Here is a 19,721-nt window from a genome sequence, read left to right as displayed (position 1 = left end):
TTTGCAGGAAACTGTTAGTGGAGTGTTAGTGTTAGACAGTCGATCTGATGCAAGACACGATGGCATCACCCTGACTATGGATGGCGTCGCTAGTGTGCAGTTGTCTCCCAGAAGTGCAGGACTGATCGAATCAATTGTTAATTCCTCCAAGGTACAAAAATATGGTGTTATATATTTAAACAAAAAAGTTCTCTCTCCAAAGTACAGTACAGTACATTGTGTTATGGGACAGCATTGCTTGTAATTTTAATTTAAAGCAGTTATGATCATGTATTTTATTTCTCAAGGGTGATTAGTTCATTAAATTCATTAAAAGCGATTCTGTTTGTTTATTGGGTGGAGAATTTTATATTATTATTACGAAGTGTATTCCAGTACTGTACCAGGGAAATGACATATGGTACTTTATATTTTGGACATTTTTATTCTATTATGTACTGTATATTATATTTTGTGTATACATTATATCAATGATGCTTATTAAGAGATATTTCTATCTTGTTTTCATTATAAATTTAAAATGTATTAGGATTGCTGTAGACCAAATGGGAAACTGAAAATAGTGCTTAAGTTTATAGGATGTCCTATATCATGCATTACAGTATTTTGCATAATAATGATTGTATTGTTCCTATAGATATAAAGTGTTGACATTTGTAGGTTTCAATATAAATTATTAATTAGCACAGTTTAATATGTTTTGATAATTGTGTTTCAGCCTATCTCTCTGATAAACCAATCAGTGGAGGTTGCTAAATCAGGCAAGATACCCTCAGGGCAAACGGAAATTCCATTCGAACTTGCCCTTGTCCCACGTAACTCTTCCAAGACTCTGTATGAAACTTACCATGGGGTGTACATCACAGTTCAGTACTCACTAAGGTGTGACATCAAGCGTAGCCTCTTGGCAAAGGATGTTACTAAAATGCAGGAGTTTATTGTTGAGTATAGAGTAAGTGTTGTTTTTTTGTATAGTACTTAACTGATGTTGGAGAATGTATTAAATCCAGTGTCTTACTAAATATGTTGTACATGATACTTTAGTTAATCTCTGTTGTGTACGTAGTTTATATTCAATTGCATTTTGTGTACTTTTAAACTTGAATGTATATTTCATATGTACTGTAATTATGTGACATAATTTTTTGTCTGTCAAGATAGTGAAGGTTTTTTTACTACTGTATTTACCCAAGTACTGTAATTACCAAAGTGTAGTTACAGGTTGAGAGCAATGCTCGTGGTGCCCCATCTTCCCAGTACTCTTTGTCATATATCGCTTTGAAACTACTGATGATTTTGGCTTCCACCACCTTCTCTTAATTTTTCCAACCATCTACCACTGTTTGCGAAAGTGAATTTTTTTATATTTCTTCGTCAGCTGTGTTTAGTTAGCCCACATTAGGAGGTCGGAATAGATTTTCTATTCCAAAACATGGTATTTATTCACATTGAATTTCATATGCCATATGTTGCTCCACTTATTTTGTTCAGATCATTTTGAAGCTACATACCTATCTACCTTGTGGTGGTTCTGGGGATCAAGGCCCCTACAGTCCAGTCTACAACCAGGCCTGGTTGGTTGTCTAGTTAACCAGGCTGTTGGATATGGCTGCTCACAGCCTGACGTATGAATCACAACCTGATTGATCAGGTATCTTTGGAAGTGTTTATCAAGTTCTCTCTTAAACATTATGACAGGCTGGCACTGGTCCGCTATACCCCTTATGTGTAGCAGGAGAGTAGTGAAAAGCCTTCGATATTGATCAAGTTCTTTCTCAGTGTACTTATTGTGCCTCTGCATTTCAATGGGGCCATTTTGCACACCCTGCCATGCCTACTGGTTTTCTTGTGCTGTTATTCCTGTGGGCAAATTTAGAGCCAGTCCCTCTAATATTTTCCATATGTAAATTATTATATATCTCTCTCACCTGCATTCTAGAGAATTCAGTTTTAGAACTTTTAATTGGTCACAATAATTTAGAGGCTTATTATTTGCTTATGTATTTATTACCAAAGTAGTGTCTTTCATTTTCTCATTCATTAAGTGTTTACAAATTAAGGTACTATTTCTGAGTCTGGATTGTACAAAACTTCACATAGTACAAATTGGGCCCAGTCCTCTTTAGTTCATACAGATGAGAATGCAATTTATGGTATTTGGCTTCTGTGTTCGTATCAAGTACTACTGATAAAGTATTACATTTATACAGTATAAATTAATTTAAAACTTTTCAGTTAAGGACCAAAACACAAATTGGTAGCCTTTGATCTGCTATGTTAACTAGTGTAAAGATTTAAAACAACTTTTCACATTTTCAGCCTGGTTCAGGAGACAATGAAGAGCAGAAAATAGTTAATTTTGAAATACGCCCTGAAACATTACAAAATGTTCGTGATCGTGCACGCATCCCACAATTTTTGGTCAGGGGTCATCTGGACACTTCTGTGTTCCCACTTTCAAAACCAATAACTGGAGAGGTGGTTATTGAAGTTTATGCAGTTATGAAGTTATATATGCAGTTTTGCTAATTAAGGTACTGTAAGGGAATTTAGTATAGAACTGTTACAATATAATTGTTATTATTTTTTCTAGTATTCTGCATCCTTCAAGAGCCACTAGCTGTTTTATCATAATTTGATCATAATCATAGTTTTATTTCACACAAATAAGCAAACTGTAGTTATAGCCACTTTTTATGTACATTACCATTATGATGATGAATCCAATAAGATAGATAACTAGTCACTTATTTCATGCCATGAGCATATCAGCTAGTTTATTGGAAAATATTTGAGATGTTAGCTAAGTAAATGTTTCTTAGCTACCATATTTGTCGGTGTACAAGGTGCAGCTAATTCACAAGATATTTTGTGCATGAAACAATTCAGGTATATCATCATACTGTACATTTATTGAAAGTAATATATAAGTGATTGTGTGGGGAAAAGCATGTGATTTTGTGCATGTAAATACAATATATATTGTATTGGCAGTGGACCAACTTTGTACATCATATTCGGCAACAAATACAACATATTATTTAAAGATTACCAAAGGAATAGAGGTAAGGATTAGCTTTACATGTTCTGGTAGCTTTAGCAGGTGTCTTGTTTTGCATTGTAGATGCAAATTTATTATGTAGTACTTTAACTCACATTGGTAATGCTTTTTTGTTAATATTTTTTTATATATAGAGTACACCTGATTTTTGGTGTTTGGGTTGCAGGTGACAGTGTGTGAGTGTGAAAGGGGCATCAGCAGCATAGAGCTTCAGCTGGTACGTGTGGAGACATGTGGCTCTGCAGAAGGCCACACCAGAGAGGGTGAGTTGCCTCTTGTTTTAATGTGAACATGGGACATTGAACATTTGGGTTCTGCACAATAAAAATCACAATATTGATATATCTGCTGAGAAAATCTTTGAATCATTGTGTCCAGGTTCCAAGTTTATGGAATCAAATTCGCATACTAGGCCCTCCACGACACATTCATTAAGTACTAGACCACAATGAACTTTATAGGTAATTGTGGCCTTGGATTCTGTTGACTAAGAGGCTTCTCTGTATTTTGTAGCTGTGACTTAAAGCTCTATTGTGATTGGCATTAATACTGATAAATAGGGGAAGTGGCATTATGCAGTAGTTATCAGTAGTCATAACCACAGTATGCACAAGACATATAATTTTTTTTTTAATTTATTTATAAATTTGCTTTATAAATACAGTACTGTATAAGACTTTTTAGGAAGACAATCCATAGATTAATTTATGGTACTGTTGTTGCATTTTGGGAAAATCATGGCTTAACAATGATAATTCATTTTGTCTAGGACAGGCAGCCTGTGCATATATATAACCTTAGGCTTATATAGAGATCTTTCCAAGGTGGAGCTACTGACCCTCTTCAGGATGTAACCCCACAACAAGCTGACTAACTCTCACGCACCTATTTACTGCTTGGTGAACAGAGGCATTAGGTGATAGGAAATATGCCCAACCACTTCAGTCCTGTCTGGGATTTGAATCCGAGATTTCTGATTGTGAGTTGAGAATGAACCCAACAATAGTAAATAATTAATAATAGTTGTTTAAAATAAAGCCTCTCATGTACACTGTATTTCTGGTACTGTAATTCGAAAACCACCATGTAATTGTTGTATTGCCAGATTGTTGGATATAATGTTTGACTTTCAGATTCAATTATAGAATTATGACAAGTAATTGCTGGCAAAGTAGAGTTTAGAGTATTTAACAGCTTAGTCTACTAAAATAAGTAGTAATATTAATATAATTAATGTAATTCTTTCTAGCATCCGAGATTCAGAATATACAAATTGGAGAGGGTGATGTGTGCCGATGCATTGCTATTCCAATTTATATGGTGTTTCCTCGTTTGTTCACCTGCAGCACTACTGTGGCTCCAAGCTTTAAAATTGGTGAGTTGTCAGATGTTCTTAAGACAATGATTAGTTTTTAGAACCAAAAATGGCCAAACAAAATCCTTAAATTGTATATGTACATAATACTGTATCCATTTGTAGCTCAATAACAATTTTACATTTTCAGTAGTGTGATATTTACCCAAGTTCAGGTGTGTTCTCTAATACCACATTGTGACCTCATAACTCCTTACAATTATTTTTATTTTATACACGATTTGAATTGCACCCAGATTTAGCTAGGAAACCACTTGAATATATTCAAAGAATGCGTGAAAATATGCAAAAGCAAGTACATAATTGCCTTAACAAAAATGACGGTTGGAAATAAGTCCCTATTAGTCGTTCATGGGATCATATTAATGGTCCGCGGGATTTAAAAGTATGAATTTAGTGGTCCGTAAGGTTGGCGACCGCTGGTTTAAAGTACGTACAGTATTGTAATGAATGTCATTCTTTATATCTAAGTCACTGGTCTTAACTGTTACTTTCTATATCTGTTATTAATTTTTTGTTTTTTGTTTCTTTTACAGAATTTGAGCTGAACATAGTGATAATCTTTGACAACGATCATTTAGTTGTAGAGACATTTCCAATCAAGCTCATACGCAGTTAAATTTTAAGGACTATCAGACAGAGATGAGTGTCTTGGGTTTCACAGTTGATCATTCACATATGTAATTGATAAGACTGCAATGTCTATGTATCCCTAGAGATATCCAAGTTGCTGCCTCAGCTGTGAGTAATGCCACGAAATCACACTTTCAATTTAAATTGAAAATTTAGAAAATGTACATACAGTATTCATTATAGTATCATAATCTGTTTTCTACCTTTGTGGAATGGGAAGAATTTGTCTGGAAAAGATAGAACAGTATAGGAAAAGAAAGCTAATGGTATACAAAATTACGCTCACTTTTTAAACATGCTGTTTGTACTCAACAGCATTATAGGGCGCCTACACCATCACATTAACACACTTCAGAGTTGACATGTACAAATATGTCAATTATTAACACACACTACAATGCAGTACCTTTACTCCAGTCTTGTTTCCTAAAACATATGTTCTAGTCACACTTAATCTTCATTGTGTCTGTCCAGCATCTTAGTCTTCATTTCCTCAAATTTACTTGAATACATTGCACAGTGACTTACGTATGTGTTACCTGGTCAGTCAGGTTAAGCCCCATTAGGTGACTGCATGAACAGCCTTGCTCATGGATAGTGGATGCCTCTAAAAATGCTTAATAGGCCTCATGCTCTTAACAATGGTATATAAGTACAGTATACACTTTCTTCACTACTTGCTCATGTAATTCATTTGCTCAACATGGTAAGCTTGAGCAGCTCTTCCTTACTTAACTATGCAGCTTTCCACAAGCACACCTAATTAGGCTTTACCTTTTCATCATTCACACACTGCCATGTAATCCTTATGTTTAAATTATGTATTATTGATGATATAAATCACATCAATTTCTCAGTGCAGTTGGCTCATAATTAACTGGATTTGTGCTGAGGTTGATACCTCAGGGCTTAGTTTTTCCTTGAACCTGATACCACTATTCACCTAGTTGTAAATAAGTACCAGGGAGTTAAGAGATTGATATGGGTTAAATCTTGGAAGATTAGTCATTGGTCTTGATAAGCCATGCAGGCTTGGCTTTCTGTTTTTGACAATGGGAAACCACATACAGTACTTTTAGCTTTGACTTACATAAATGTGGACATCAAATTTTGTTTTTAAAACATTCACCATTTCCATTTCTTTTCTCACTTATTCCTCTTAATGTATAATTGCTGGGCAGGAGAGAAACAGTCCGGCAAGTTTCCTTTCGCCTAATGTCTCTGTTCACCTTTCAGTCGATTATGTTGGCTCATAATCGACTGAACTCGTTAAATTTCCAGGCAAGTTGATACCTCTGGGCATGTTTTTCTTGCACCTGATACCTCTGTTCATCTAGCAGTAAATAGGTACCCAAGAGTTAGTCAGCTGTTGAGAGGTTGCATCCTGAGGAACGTCAGTAATTTGACCTCGATAAAATTATATATATACACATACACAGAGGCTTCCTGTCCCCAAGAAACATTATATATACAGTACAGTATATAAATGCATACTTTGGGGATTTGTGTTTCCTGTTTGTGAGTCAATATGACCCACATCACTTTATCCCTCTTGCAATGTATCCCAATCCTCAAGAATAAAAAACATTCCAAGGTAACAAGTTACATTTCTGGTGTTTTCATTAATTAATGAAAAATAAATTTGAAAAACTTTCTGACAATTTTAGGTTAATGACATTACATGTACATCTATGGACATAATTACTAGGAATTTATGAAAAACTTGTGCAAGCAGAGTGTGCACAATCTATATGAGGTAGATGTATAATTATTTGATTTAGATTGATTTTTTCAGTCAAAAATAAGTTTATATTGAAGTATATTGGATTTAAAGTTTGCCAGAGCTAATACAGAGATTTGGTTCTCGTGTACATGATTGTGCTGTTATTACATGTATCTGTGATATACTGAATTTGTTTAACAAACTAATTTATCAATATTGTACAGTATTTCTAATCTGCTTATGAATTTGTAAGAACACAAATGTTGTTCAATTATTTTATATATGATGAACTGTATTGATTAGAACCTATATTCTTTAAAACAATATTATAGACATTTACAACTTATTAAATACTATTGATATTAAGATTATGAATTTATTTCCTTAATTATGAGTACGTGTGTATGAGGTTGTTTAACTGCATACATTTCAAATTAATTTGTTTACTGTTAAAGACAATACAAGTTTATGATACTGTACATTTATCATTATATTGGAAAACAAATAATGAGGTGGGGAGGCATTATCTAGGAAGAAAAACTGGAGCAGTGTAGGAAACAAGTTTAAAAAATACTGTACTTAAAAATGACACCCTCCATACATTCACATTTAGCACATCATCACACAACCAAACATTTCTGCTTACTTGCTCATTATGTCTGCCTTCCTCTTCTACTTTGTTTTACCTGAATACACATTACCACTACCATCCATTCATTTGATATGACTAAACCATCTTGATACCCTCCCCTCATTCTTATCATTTACTGATTTTTGACCCTCTGTATTTTTGTTATTACTCACAATCCTCTTAACACCACAAATGCATCTCATATTGTTCATTTCTCTACTTTAACTATTTTTTTTTCATAGTTATGCTGCACTATGAAAGGGAACAGTGAGGATTTCAGACAACAGAGCAACGAAAACAAACACATGTACAATCTATAGTGGGAAAGTATCAAATGGACACGCTAACATTGTAGAAACTAAATATAGTGCTCTGGAGAATAGAGGAGCAACACATCAGACACGGGTCAGTGACTTGGGGAATTGGAGAAAGTCTCTCTCTAGACCGAAAAACTAGAATTAAAGAAAAATAAGAAATATAACTGGTAAATTGGGACACAATAAATGGAAAAAAGGAAGAGATATGGGAAGTATCAAAGAAGGCACCAAACTGGGAAGGCTACGTAGCACCATCAAATGTGCGGAATAATCAGAGGGCGCTAAATATCACTAAGGATGCCAGTAAGAGAAAAGAAATGCATAAGGCGAACGATATCAAAAGTATCTGATTCACCAAGAATTCTATCGAGGGACAAGTGACCGCGAGGGACGGTCGGAAAGCAAGACACGCTCGTCCTGGAAGTCAGGACATTCAACAGGGATAAGAGAGATGGGAAGTACCATGGTAAAGTAACAAATGATGGAGAGTTAGTTAGGAAGATCGAGCAAAGATAACCATCTTAAATGCAACTTTGTAATGCAAATCGAGGTCACTAGAAGAGCAAAACATACAATAATGGAGAGTAAATGTAATGTACAGTATACCTGCCTCCATACACCCCTATATAAAAATTCATGAACTCCGTACACCTGGTCTTATAAGGTGGTGGGTTGCTGCTGTGATTACTAGTGTGTGGTAGAAGTGATATTTGCTTTTAGTGAGATGGGTCCATGGGGCCCCATCCAATAATGCAGGAAATATGAGACTGATTGTACCCCCTTAATTGTGGTGGTCAGTGGAATTACAATCCGGGTGATGATAAAAATATCATGATCATATAAAAAAAAGTAAAGGATATTAAAAAAATTAATTTAATTAAAATTCATTAAAAATAGATACCAAAAAGAGAAATATTCACTAAAACAAAATCTAAATTTCAAATACCCCTATTATTAAATAAATTCATTTTTTCACATTTGAATACTAAAGAGTAAGGTATTAAAATGCACTATTGATGAAAATTCACTCAAATTTCTGTTTATAAAGATATAATGAACTCTTCTATCTTATGAATTCAAAAGATGAACTTAGTTTTTATTTCTCCTAAATGGTACTTAAGTATATTACTGTATACACAATAAATAAAATATTAAAAATCAGACAGTACAGTATAATAAAAATTAGAGTCAGTTTGTAAATTACAGATATCAGTTACACTCTAGAATGACTATGACTGAGCAGATAACTACAACTACACCGACTCGGATCCTTTGGTATATATTATCTTAAATTACTGTGTGTGACTTTTTGTTATGGTGCAGCAGATTTCTTCTGTTTTATCTTGAGTATCTTTCTGTCTTTCTGTTTGTGTGGGCCTGATGACCCTGAAGGCACTATGTTTCTGATTACTTTGTCTGGAGTTCTTGTGAATTTCAATTTCCTTTGGTGACTGAAAGAGGTGAGCCAGTCAGTATTGCGCTTTTTCTGCACTCTAGTTTCAGGTCGGTTGTGAGGGGACAACCCGTCTACAATGTAATTTGGTAAGTTTGCAGTTGGAGAGGAGAGGTTTCCAATTCGAAATGAGGTCTTGGAAGAAATGGTTTGCACATTGATATATGGTTCTGGTAGCTGTGTAAGGGTGCTATCCTTATGTAAATTTTCTTTGCTTTCTATGTAATGTCCACTTTCTCCATAAGTTTAGATGCTACATTTGTGACAGGCTTTCTAAATCCAACTCCAAGTGCTTCAATAGGTTTCATGCACTCTGTCATTTCTGTGACCCCTTCACCTTTTTCTTTGCATTTTTGTAAAATACTAGAACCCACATCATCTCCATATTTGAGCATCTTAGCGACACTTGGCTGAGGGGATAATGAATTGTTCACAGAAGGTAATATACCTAAAATACTCTTTTTAGGAGAATTAGGGGACTTAGGTTTGACTTCATCTTGTATATTTTCCTGATCTTCACCAATGATATCTGTAAGTTTACGTTTAAGGCTAGCCTTTTTGCTATCACTTACTACTGTTATACCAGAAGTACTTGCAGAATCTTGAGAACCTGGAGTTTTAGCAGTTGCAAGCCAAGTCAGTAGAGTATTTCTATCACTTGTCTTGGGTGTGCAAGGTGTGGCTCTGCCTTTAGTTCCTTGCTTACGTCGAGGAGTTTGTTGTCGTGGTGTACTGGGATGAGTTTGAGGGGAATCTGCATTGCACTGCACTTCTCTTTTTCTGGTATTTGGTGTTGCAGCAAGAGAGGCTCTTGTTCTTGATGTACTTGGAGTGACAGGCAGAGAAGGGAGTGGTTCATGGGATTCAGAAACTGTTCTTTCTTTATTCCCCAAATATATTGCAGTCTTGTTATCAGTTGCACATTCACTATTGTGTTCTTTTATAATGTATGGCTCAGATATGCCACGAATATTTATTTTTTCATCAAAGTCATCCAAGTCAACATTTTTTCGCCGAAAGATGCGGAGTTTCATGTCATCTGCACAAGTTACTACCTAAAAAAACAAAAATACTAATTATTAAAATATCACCAAGGCATCAACAGTGCCATCTCTGTGCAAGATATCTCTTAAAACTCCAAGAAATTTTCTTAACCATTCACCTTTGTTAGAAACGTTCTTATAACTACATCTCTCATGATTTAATTTAATCTTAAATACTCTTGCAATTTAATATTTCAGTGTTTATTCTGTTGCTCTTTACTTTATATTCTACCATAAAACTAAGGTGCTCAAAGCTGTACATCAATGTAAACAACTATTTTATGTTGCACATCACTGAATAGAAGGGTTTCTGTCACTAATATAAAAGGTATGCATTCATCTGTGTGGATATATCTTGTTATCTTGAGGTTATCTTGAGATGATTTCGGGGCTTTTTAGTGTCCCCGCGGCCCGGTCCTCGACCAGGCCTCCACCCCCAGGAAGCAGCCCGTGACAGCTGACTAACACCCAGGTACCTATTTACTGCTAGGTAACAGGGGCATTCAGAGTGAAAGAAATTTTGCCCATTTGTTTCTGCCTCGTGCGGGAATCGAACCCGCGCCACAGAATTACGAGTCCTGCACGCTATCCACCAGGCTACGAGGCCCAGATATGAACACTAAATTTTAAGACTGGCAAGTTTGAAGTATCTTCTGTATATCTGACTGTTCTTACATTGAAAAACAGATGATTCAAGCATTGGGCACTAACAATTATCAAAACTACGAATCTGAGAGAGGAAGTGAGATTGCATGAAGAGACAAAACCCAGATAAGCTACAAAACTTAACTTGACCCATGACTTAATTCATATAAATATATATACAGTATTATAATTAATATGAGGGGTGAACATATGAGTGTGTGAGGAAATATTGAGTATGAGCAGCACACAGTATATAATAAGGAGGATGACTGGGTGGCAGCAGCTTGTAAGTAGTGTGTGAATGTACTTGTTTGTTGTGTATATGACAACTCATGATGAGCATTGTACACCTGGCCCGATGAAGCAGTGGATGAGATTACTTTGTAAAATATATGACTTTTCTACTATATTACTCTCCCCATTTTTTTGGGGGTTGGCATTTCTCCACCTGACTAGTGGGAAACAGGGTAATAATAACAGTAATTATTATTATAGCAAGATACAATGCTACCCAAGTGCACAAAGAAATTAACAAAAATGTTTCAGAATAAAAACAAGGCACCTACATTTACCTAGTGCCATCACTGGAATGAGGCACACCTTTCAATTTGGGTTCTCATATAATGACAAAAGCAGTCTTAAGTTTTAATTTATACATTCGAAGAATCAGTGTAATAACCGATTTATCAGCAATTTTAGGAGTCAAGACTAATGTCTCGATGGTTATTTGATGATCATGTGGGTGGAGTCATGAGAGGGATATCAAAGAGAGTATGACAAGAATAAACACATATTAAATATGTTTTATGCAGATGATGTTTTTGCTCTAGCAGACAAAAGAATTTGTGCAAGCAAGTTAGAGAATGAAAGCCTTGATTACAGTTAACGCAATTAGACACACGTGTATGGATGCTCCCCATTAGGAAAGAAGAGGGGATGATGATGGCAATATAAAAATGCTTAACTTGAGTAGCCATCTGACTGTTTTATTAACACTTTCGCGCCCCCTGGGATGGTAAAAAAAAAGCGGTATGTGCGCGCGGCGTTTTTGCCGCGTAAGCGCAAAAACAAAAATGTGTATACTCTTTTTACTCTCCTTACCTTAGTTCTCGAGCTACGTATTTCATTTTGGTACCAACGTGTTCGCATTAAAATTCGCTGGAAGAACATCAGAAAAAAAAGTCACGAAACGTATAGGGATACCAGCACCAAATAAATAACTACGAAGATGACTCGCCGTGAACGCCCAACAGCAACAAAATGTTTTTACTCTTGGGATTGTTATCACCTCCACACTTGTCCTACAGCGTTAATTTTGGTATCAATGGACTCGCAATGAAATTCCCAACACGGTGATATGAATATAAACGTAGAATAATGATTGCAGCCCACCAGCAAGAGTGTGGGAAGTGGTGAAATTGTTACCCGGTATCGGTGACGGGACGACACTTGTGCGATACGGCGCTTTGAAAGTTTATACTTATTTCACTCTCCTGACATTATTATTCTATGTACATCATTCATTTTTGTGTCAATGTGTTCGCAATAGAATGTTCTATGAGCCCGTAGGTAAAAAAGATCAACAAAGCGTAAGATAGAATAGCGCCAAATATAAAACAACGCTGGAACATATCAGTGAGTGTCAAACACACACGAAATGTTTTTACTTTTGTTATGTTTGTCAAGTTTATACTTGTTGCACACAGTTATTTTTTATTGTACATTGATCGGAATAAAATTCCCTAAACAGACATATGCATATAATACATGATATGGGGGAAGCATTACCAGTATAAACGGCTAAAATCACCCACCTGCAACCCGTTTGGGACACTCATGCAGACACACGCTACACCCAAAAAAAAATCTATGAAGGTTCGAGTCTACTTATGGCAGTTTATGTGATACAGTGTTCATTCTGGTATCAAAATACAAAATACATTACCAGTATAAACGGCTAAAGTCACCCATCTGCAACCCGTTTGGGACACTCATGCAGACACACGCTACACCCAAAAAAAAATCTATGATGGTTCGAGTCTACTTATGGCAGTTTATATGATACAGTGTTCATTCTGGTATCAAAATACTCGTTTCAGTTTGTAGTTAATGCGATTTTCAGAATCAACTGAACGCTGGAGGTTCAACATTTGAGTCAGAGTCATCTGACAAAACCGTCTCGTCAAATGGCAGTGTGCCAGACATCTCGGGTTCTGATTCGGTTGCTGCTTCAGCTTGAGGTGTTGAAGTGAACAAGGGCCGCCTCACACCAGATGGTCCAGGAGTTTGCATGGCGTCAGCATAGGCAGGACCTGTGTCATCATTTATGTCTGGAGCGTGCCACAAGTGTTGAGATACTGTTGCTGTTTGAGGCCAATCTTCCGGGTCCCAGCACAATAGGGCCCAATTTGCCACCTCGTGGAACTGTAGCAATGTTAGCTTTTTTTGATCAGTTGTGTTGTATTTGTACAAAACAAAGGCATTATGCAAAGCCATTTGCAGGAAATAAAACGTTATCTTTTAGGTCCACTTGTGAGTTTTCCGGGTAAAATGGTAATACCATTTGATCGAAGTGGTCCACACCTTTCATGAACTTATTGTACCATGCAGCCTAGTGGTGAGAAAGAGAGCCTCATGGCGCGCAGTTTGAAACAAACCCAAAGTAAATCGGATTAAAATTGAATTTTATACAAATATTTTAAAAGAGGACATAAATTTATGTCCACCATGCGGAAGCGGTGAGGCGAAACAGGACTTCGGGCGGAGTCCTCATCCGCAGAAAGTGTTAAATATATAGTAGCTTTAAGACTCAAAAAGAGGTAATACAATTAACTGCAGGTACAGTGTAAAGAATCTGGGTAGCACCTAGACAAATTTACCTTTTCGTCATCAACCGGGCACCAGCCCACAGAAGTGACCTCTGCAAAGTGTCCTCCAAGTCTTGCTATAGGCTGCCCTGGACTGTCAGTCAGCCATATATATGCACAATTGTCACTGGAGCCACTCAGCAGATAAGAACCACACGGACTGATACAAGACTTCACAAAGTACGTCAGATTTACATGACCTGTGTATTCAGCAACTGTGGGCAAGATATGAATTATTAATTACAAAGTTAATCAGTAAGAGGACTGGATGACCTAAGTCTTCCATGACATTATTAACATGTGGGATGTTTAATAAATGTTAAATTGCACACTGTTGGTAAGTCACATCAGTATATCATTTAGAGCTCAAGCATCTTTGTTATTTTATTTCTGATTCTAATGTCCCTCTCCAAACCTTCCTGAGAAACTGGCCATGACAGAAAAACATCAAGACATTCCCCGCTAAACATGCCAGATCAGCTTTAATGATCAAAACATCACCCCCCATACGGGAGCCGGTCGGCCGAGCGGACAGCACGCTGGACTTGTGATCCTGTGGTCCTGGGTTCGATCCCAGGCGCCGGCGAGAAACATTGGGCAGAGTTTCTTTCACCCTATGCCCCTGTTACCTAGCAGTAAAATAGGTACCTGGGTGTTAGTCAGCTGTCACGGGCTGCTTCCTGGGGGTGGAGGCCTGGTCGAGGACCGGGCCGCGGGGACACTAAAAAAAAGCCCCGAAATCATCTCAAGATAACCTCAAGATAACCCCCCCAAAAAAAAGCCTGTCCCATCTTGAAACTGGCCACAAGTAAATATTTGCAGGTAACACACTATGTACTTGTCTCGCCTATTACTTCCATGGCACCCTTCTCATAATGCTATACATATATGCAAAAATCCATAATATTGACTATATCCACCTACTTACTCCATGTACAGTATACAATAATTCAATTTGCAGACTTCTTAAAAATATATTATCTAACATTTTAATTCATTGCTTCTTTCTTCTATCTCTGTTTACTAATTTGTTTGTGAATCAAAAGAGAAGTATCCTCACAAACTACTTATGACAAAGTCATATGCTGCTAAAATACATTTTGTTGATAGGTTTTCTACCAGGCACACATTACTGCAAATTATTCACTCATACTTAAAATGACATCAATCATTTCATTGTCCTTCTCTCATACCAGCAAAGGTTGAGAGCCCCAGGATTAACAACACTCACAGAGACCTTTAAAATGTAAATGTAATAGTATAATTTAGTCATTTTGTGGATATTCACATGAAACATACCTGGTTTAGGAGTGGGATTTGCAAGGTGATAGGCATAGATTGTGTTATCCATGCAAGATGTGTATAAAACATCGCGAGATGGTGAAACAGATAAGGATGTGAAGCCCCTATGCGATGAGCGGCCAGTGTGTTCCAGAATGTTTTGACACTGGGGTTCACGTTTTCCACCACCATGAGTCTTGCGGAGGTCCCACAGTTTTATGAGCCTGTAAAAAAAAAAAAAAAACGTTAATTGTAATGAAATGCCAATTTCTAAGTGAGCCCTGGAGGCTTCCTGAAGCTATCATACTGATTAAGTGCCATGCTACTTGAGTGTTATCAGTTGCAAAGTTCTTTTTACCTACCAGAGACCACAAGTCTTACCTCATTCCCTCAGAGAGGCGCAGGGAACGATGGCATATGAACACTTCCACCCTATTTACCCTTGCCATCCAAATACTCCAGCTTAAAAAACAAATACTATCTCCTTACCCATCTGAGGCTCCAGATGAGATAACAACATGCTGCTGCTGGAACACAACACCCGTTACACTGTTGTTTAATGACGAGCTGGCCATAGCTGCTTTGCGAACACTGGGTGATGCTATGGTTTTGCCTGTTGCAGAGAAATTGGAAGAGATAACAATAAAAATTCAACATGAGGAATAATATAGTCAATCAATAACATTAGCATCCACAAGATAATATATTTATTAATCACTAAATATGAGCACTGGGTTCCCTTTGACTTGGTGAACAGTTTGTGAGTTTTATTCACTTTTTGGTTGAGCGGGTTCCTAGTCCCACTGAAGACCAGGCAAATCAAAACACAATTAGACATTTGTTACTATGCCATCACTGGAGTGTAATCACTCAGAATAATTAAATTATAATGCAAACCATACAACAAGGCTAATAGGTGGGGCATAAAGAGGTAGGCTTCACTCATCCATAGACACTATTAGACCTTCCTTTCCTATCCTACCCACCTATCTTTTTGGTGGGTATTTTTTGGGTCTCAAATTCATCTCTGATCCACAAGTTACCCTCACCATAGAGAAAGCCAGATTCTGGTCGTGGCTCTGGTAGGTCAATATGAATCTCATTAGGCCTGGTACACATCTCAAAGCTTGGTTCTAATAAATAGCATGTAAGCTACAGGAAGCCTCTCAAAAAAGAATAGAGGACAATAACTTAATTTACAATAAGGATTATCTAATATATACAATTCTGAAAACAAAATACAAAACTTGCCAAGATTGGAGTGAGCTGGGGCTATCTCATCAGCTTTGTGGTGTGGCTTACAACGCTTGTCCCAGATAATTACACTGCCATCACGTGCTCCTGTTGCTATCACACCTGGAGCATTAGAAAAGAAACTGAAGTAAATATTCATATATTTTAAAGGTATACTGCTAAAAAGAGTAACTGATTAGTTTCCCAATTTTGCAACATGTTAGGATAGATATACAGTGCTTTGGTCATATCAGGTTATAGTGTTAACAAACACAAAACATTAAGTGCCAAGAGCCAGGCCCCCAACTCTTGTGACTTTCAGCTCAACTATTAATATCTTTATCAGGACATAAAATTAATTTCTATAATTTTCTTGCATGCTTAATATAACAGCCAATAATGATAATACTGTACTGAATGTATATTAATTTATCTGACAAACCAACTAGGTTCTCATTTTCAAAGATAACAAATAAATGCAGTATTTCCTGCCACGGGCAAGTGATGGGAATCAATTAATTGCAATTAATTTTCATGTTACCACCTGTCTGTAGTGCCGATATCATAAGCAGGAGTGAATGTAAACATCATAAGACATATGACCACATTTTCTTACTTCGAGTCTAATAGACAGCCTACAGCCTGAAAGCACTTCACTTTTTAGTAATATAGCACTTACCAAATTATGATTTGCCCAAGGTATTACAATGTCTTGTTGACAAATGCTCATTGATGTCACACATGCAGAATAGGCTTTAACTTGGCAGACATTTGAACCTAGTTTCATTACCCAATACAGGCAAGATCATTGGAAGCTGGTGTGATTTATAATTGACAGATAACCTTAAAAAATAGGCAGATGTGCATTGAGAGTTGATAAAAGCTGAAAATGTTTCACATTATAAAAATGGGACACAAGAAGAAGATGGAGATAGGAAGAAAATGGCAAAATGAATGTCTCAAAAATAATCCAGTATTGGAATATAATGCAGATTTTCTTTATTAAATAACTTGCTCTATAATAGGAATATATGTCCAAATGGGATACAGTATATACATACAGATGGAAAATATCTGAAATTTGCAACGAATCTAAAGTACCTAAATGCTGTAAAGTATGTGAGAGTAAACACACGATAAAAGCAATACTAACATGGGTCATACGGGTTTACATGAACAGTCTTGACGGATCTAGTGTGCCCCAACAATGACAGAGTCACGTCCAGAGTGCCATCTTCCCGTACTGCCAAAATAGACACACACTGATCCCCAGACACGGATACCAGCTCAGCAGACCCTGGCACCCAACACACATCAAAGATGGCATTCTGATGGATCTGCTGACCTGAAACATTGAAAGAATAAGCTACAACTAAAGGAAAAGACTGTGGTCCAACAGCTATGTTTTGTTTTTAAACTTGAGTAACATATTTTATCAAACATGAGAAGCATAATTTTATCAAACTTCAGAAGCATATTTTAATCAGATATTTAAATGACAACTAATCAAAGGTGATATTCAATCCCTGTGCCAGGCATAGCTCGATACAAATAATCTCATGAATATGGCATTCTTAAAAATAAAAGTGCAACTTACTCGTACTATGTACATTTTGTGAAAATGCAAACACAGTACACAGAGGAAAAGAGGGAAGTGTGGGTGGACTGGAGGGTGGGGTGTGGGTAAGGGGTTGGCAAGTGGGACAGAAGGCATATGGGTGATGGTGGGTGGACATAGTGGGTGGGTTGATATGAGTGATAGTGGGATTTAGTCAAGAAAACAAAAACGAAAGAGCTAACTTAAAAAGAGTCCAACTAGAATTGATTCCATATAAACATTTAGGTTCCTAATAATTTATTACACATTAAATTTTTACTGGTGTTTGTTCTCATATCTCATACTGTGCAGTAGTTCATCAACAATGACATCAATATTAACTCTGTAATATACCTTCCACTGGTGACACACTGCCAACTAGTCGCGTATCTCGTAGACCTATTTGACCATCTTCATTTGCTAGCACAAGTATATGTCCATAATTTTTTCCTTCACCAAATTTACATGCATATATTGGTGGTTCCACTCCAGACTGGGGAACGTTTTCTTCAAGTTCGACAGCAATGCCCTCATATTCGTCATCACGGTAGCACTTGAAACTCCAGGCAAACAAGCTCTTCTGTGCTTTCTTTACTTGGCCAGGATCTGTAATGGAAATAATACAAATTAATATTGATATGCTTTGTATAAGGATTCCCAAAAGTAATACAAAATACATAATGTAATGGAGCATCCAGAATAATTGACACAGTAATTTCTGTACTGTTTTATAATATGTTCTGCTATGCAGGTGCCATTTCTACTTTTATACTGCTCAAACACTTCCTATATTGTCTTTATATATTTGTAATTCAAAACTAATTCAGAGGGGTGGGAAAATATGGTCAGGGACCCTTCTGCCTGAACTTTTCCCCCTTTGAACGACAGTTGGTCTTGTGCTTTACAAGAAATAAACACAGATTTGTATGGTTATGTGGAATGTGTGGGAAGTACGTGTACAGTACAATACTTACATGAACAAAACAAACAAAAAAGTGGAAGTGGTGAAAGTTTTTAAGATGCCAAATGTTTAAAGTGTTAAGATTATGCGAGACATGTACAATATGTAGTTTAATTTCACCAATAAACCAGGACAAACATGACCACTTAATATATGATATATATATAGAGGTAGCTCCTATTTATATCCACCTAAACACATTTATATATTTACCCGAGGACCACTACCTCCCTAGCTGTCTCAAAGGGGATAGGAAGCCAGCAATTTGTAAAGTCTAACCTACGCTTGAAACAATCCTGTGAACCCAGGTCTATTATGTGACCCAGTAATTTATTCCATAAATCAGCTTACATTAGACAAAAACTTCATCTTGGTGCTTGAAGTGGGCGATGGTACCGCCATAGCAATTTGAGGAACCTGGTCTTTCAAAACACTTACAATTCAAAGTAATTCATAAAACTTTCTAAGCACGAGAGTAGTTAATAAACTTCATATTATCTTGGGAATGCCCGTGAAGAAATGATTTATTTAGAACCCACGTTAAAATGCAAACATTAAAAGGACCATGTAGGAGACCATCAGAGTGTCGAAAACTTTATTTCATTCCCAATCAGAGACTTCACCCACAATTTCTATCATCATTTACCAAGGCAACATATAGAATCGAGGCGTCGTGTTGAGGGTACTCACAGAGGCCTCTAATGGTCCTATCACAGAGTTCACTAACAAGATGAGGCCGAGGTGCTCCAGGCATCGTCTCCAACATGTAAACAAACTCGGGGCATATTTCGCGGGAACCTTCACTTTCATTACTCAATGAAAACATTTTTTTAATAATGAATATACTCTATTTATTGTTACTTTATGAAAATTCTTTTTAATAAAATAATTCAATTTTATC

General features: G+C 36.6%; 2 protein-coding genes and 1 long non-coding RNA gene across 3 annotated transcripts in view; 1 reads left to right on the top strand and 2 right to left on the bottom strand.

Moving 5' to 3' along the window:
• The window catches only part of LOC138356125 (uncharacterized), a 60,929-nt gene that overhangs the window by 15,666 nt on the left and 25,542 nt on the right, over positions 1–19,721 (bottom strand). The window lies entirely within an intron of this gene.
• LOC138356123 (vacuolar protein sorting-associated protein 26C-like) lies at positions 14–7,158 on the top strand. The gene is made up of 6 exons (XM_069311871.1): positions 14–151; positions 719–952; positions 2,320–2,478; positions 3,228–3,324; positions 4,311–4,436; positions 4,973–7,158. Exons 1-6 carry the CDS (start codon positions 77–79, stop codon positions 5,053–5,055), a joined length of 774 nt encoding a protein of 257 aa, XP_069167972.1. The 5' UTR covers positions 14–76; the 3' UTR covers positions 5,056–7,158.
• On the bottom strand, positions 8,613–19,637 carry LOC123775241 (WD40 domain-containing protein denticleless). The gene is given in 9 exon segments (XM_069311870.1): positions 8,613–9,441; positions 9,444–10,248; positions 13,761–13,963; positions 15,048–15,253; positions 15,519–15,642; positions 16,281–16,385; positions 17,416–17,607; positions 18,214–18,465; positions 19,511–19,637. Coding segments are annotated over 9 exon segments (2,352 nt in total). The 5' UTR covers positions 19,587–19,637; the 3' UTR covers positions 8,613–9,052.

Source organism: Procambarus clarkii, chromosome 70, assembly GCF_040958095.1.
Source record: "Procambarus clarkii isolate CNS0578487 chromosome 70, FALCON_Pclarkii_2.0, whole genome shotgun sequence".
Classification (NCBI taxonomy): domain Eukaryota; kingdom Metazoa; phylum Arthropoda; class Malacostraca; order Decapoda; family Cambaridae; genus Procambarus; species Procambarus clarkii.
Note: the sequence above shows the minus strand (reverse complement) of the source record. Positions and strands in the feature narration are given on the sequence as shown.

Coding starts and splice junctions, on each gene's coding strand:
- LOC138356123 (XM_069311871.1), top strand. CDS start 77: ATGGATGGCGTCGCTAGTGTGCAGTTGTCTCCCAGAAGTGCAGGACTG. Junction 3,325..4,310: donor AGAAGGCCACACCAGAGAGG/GTGAGTTGCCTC, acceptor AATTCTTTCTAG/CATCCGAGATTCAGAATATA. Junction 4,437..4,972: donor GGCTCCAAGCTTTAAAATTG/GTGAGTTGTCAG, acceptor TTTCTTTTACAG/AATTTGAGCTGAACATAGTG.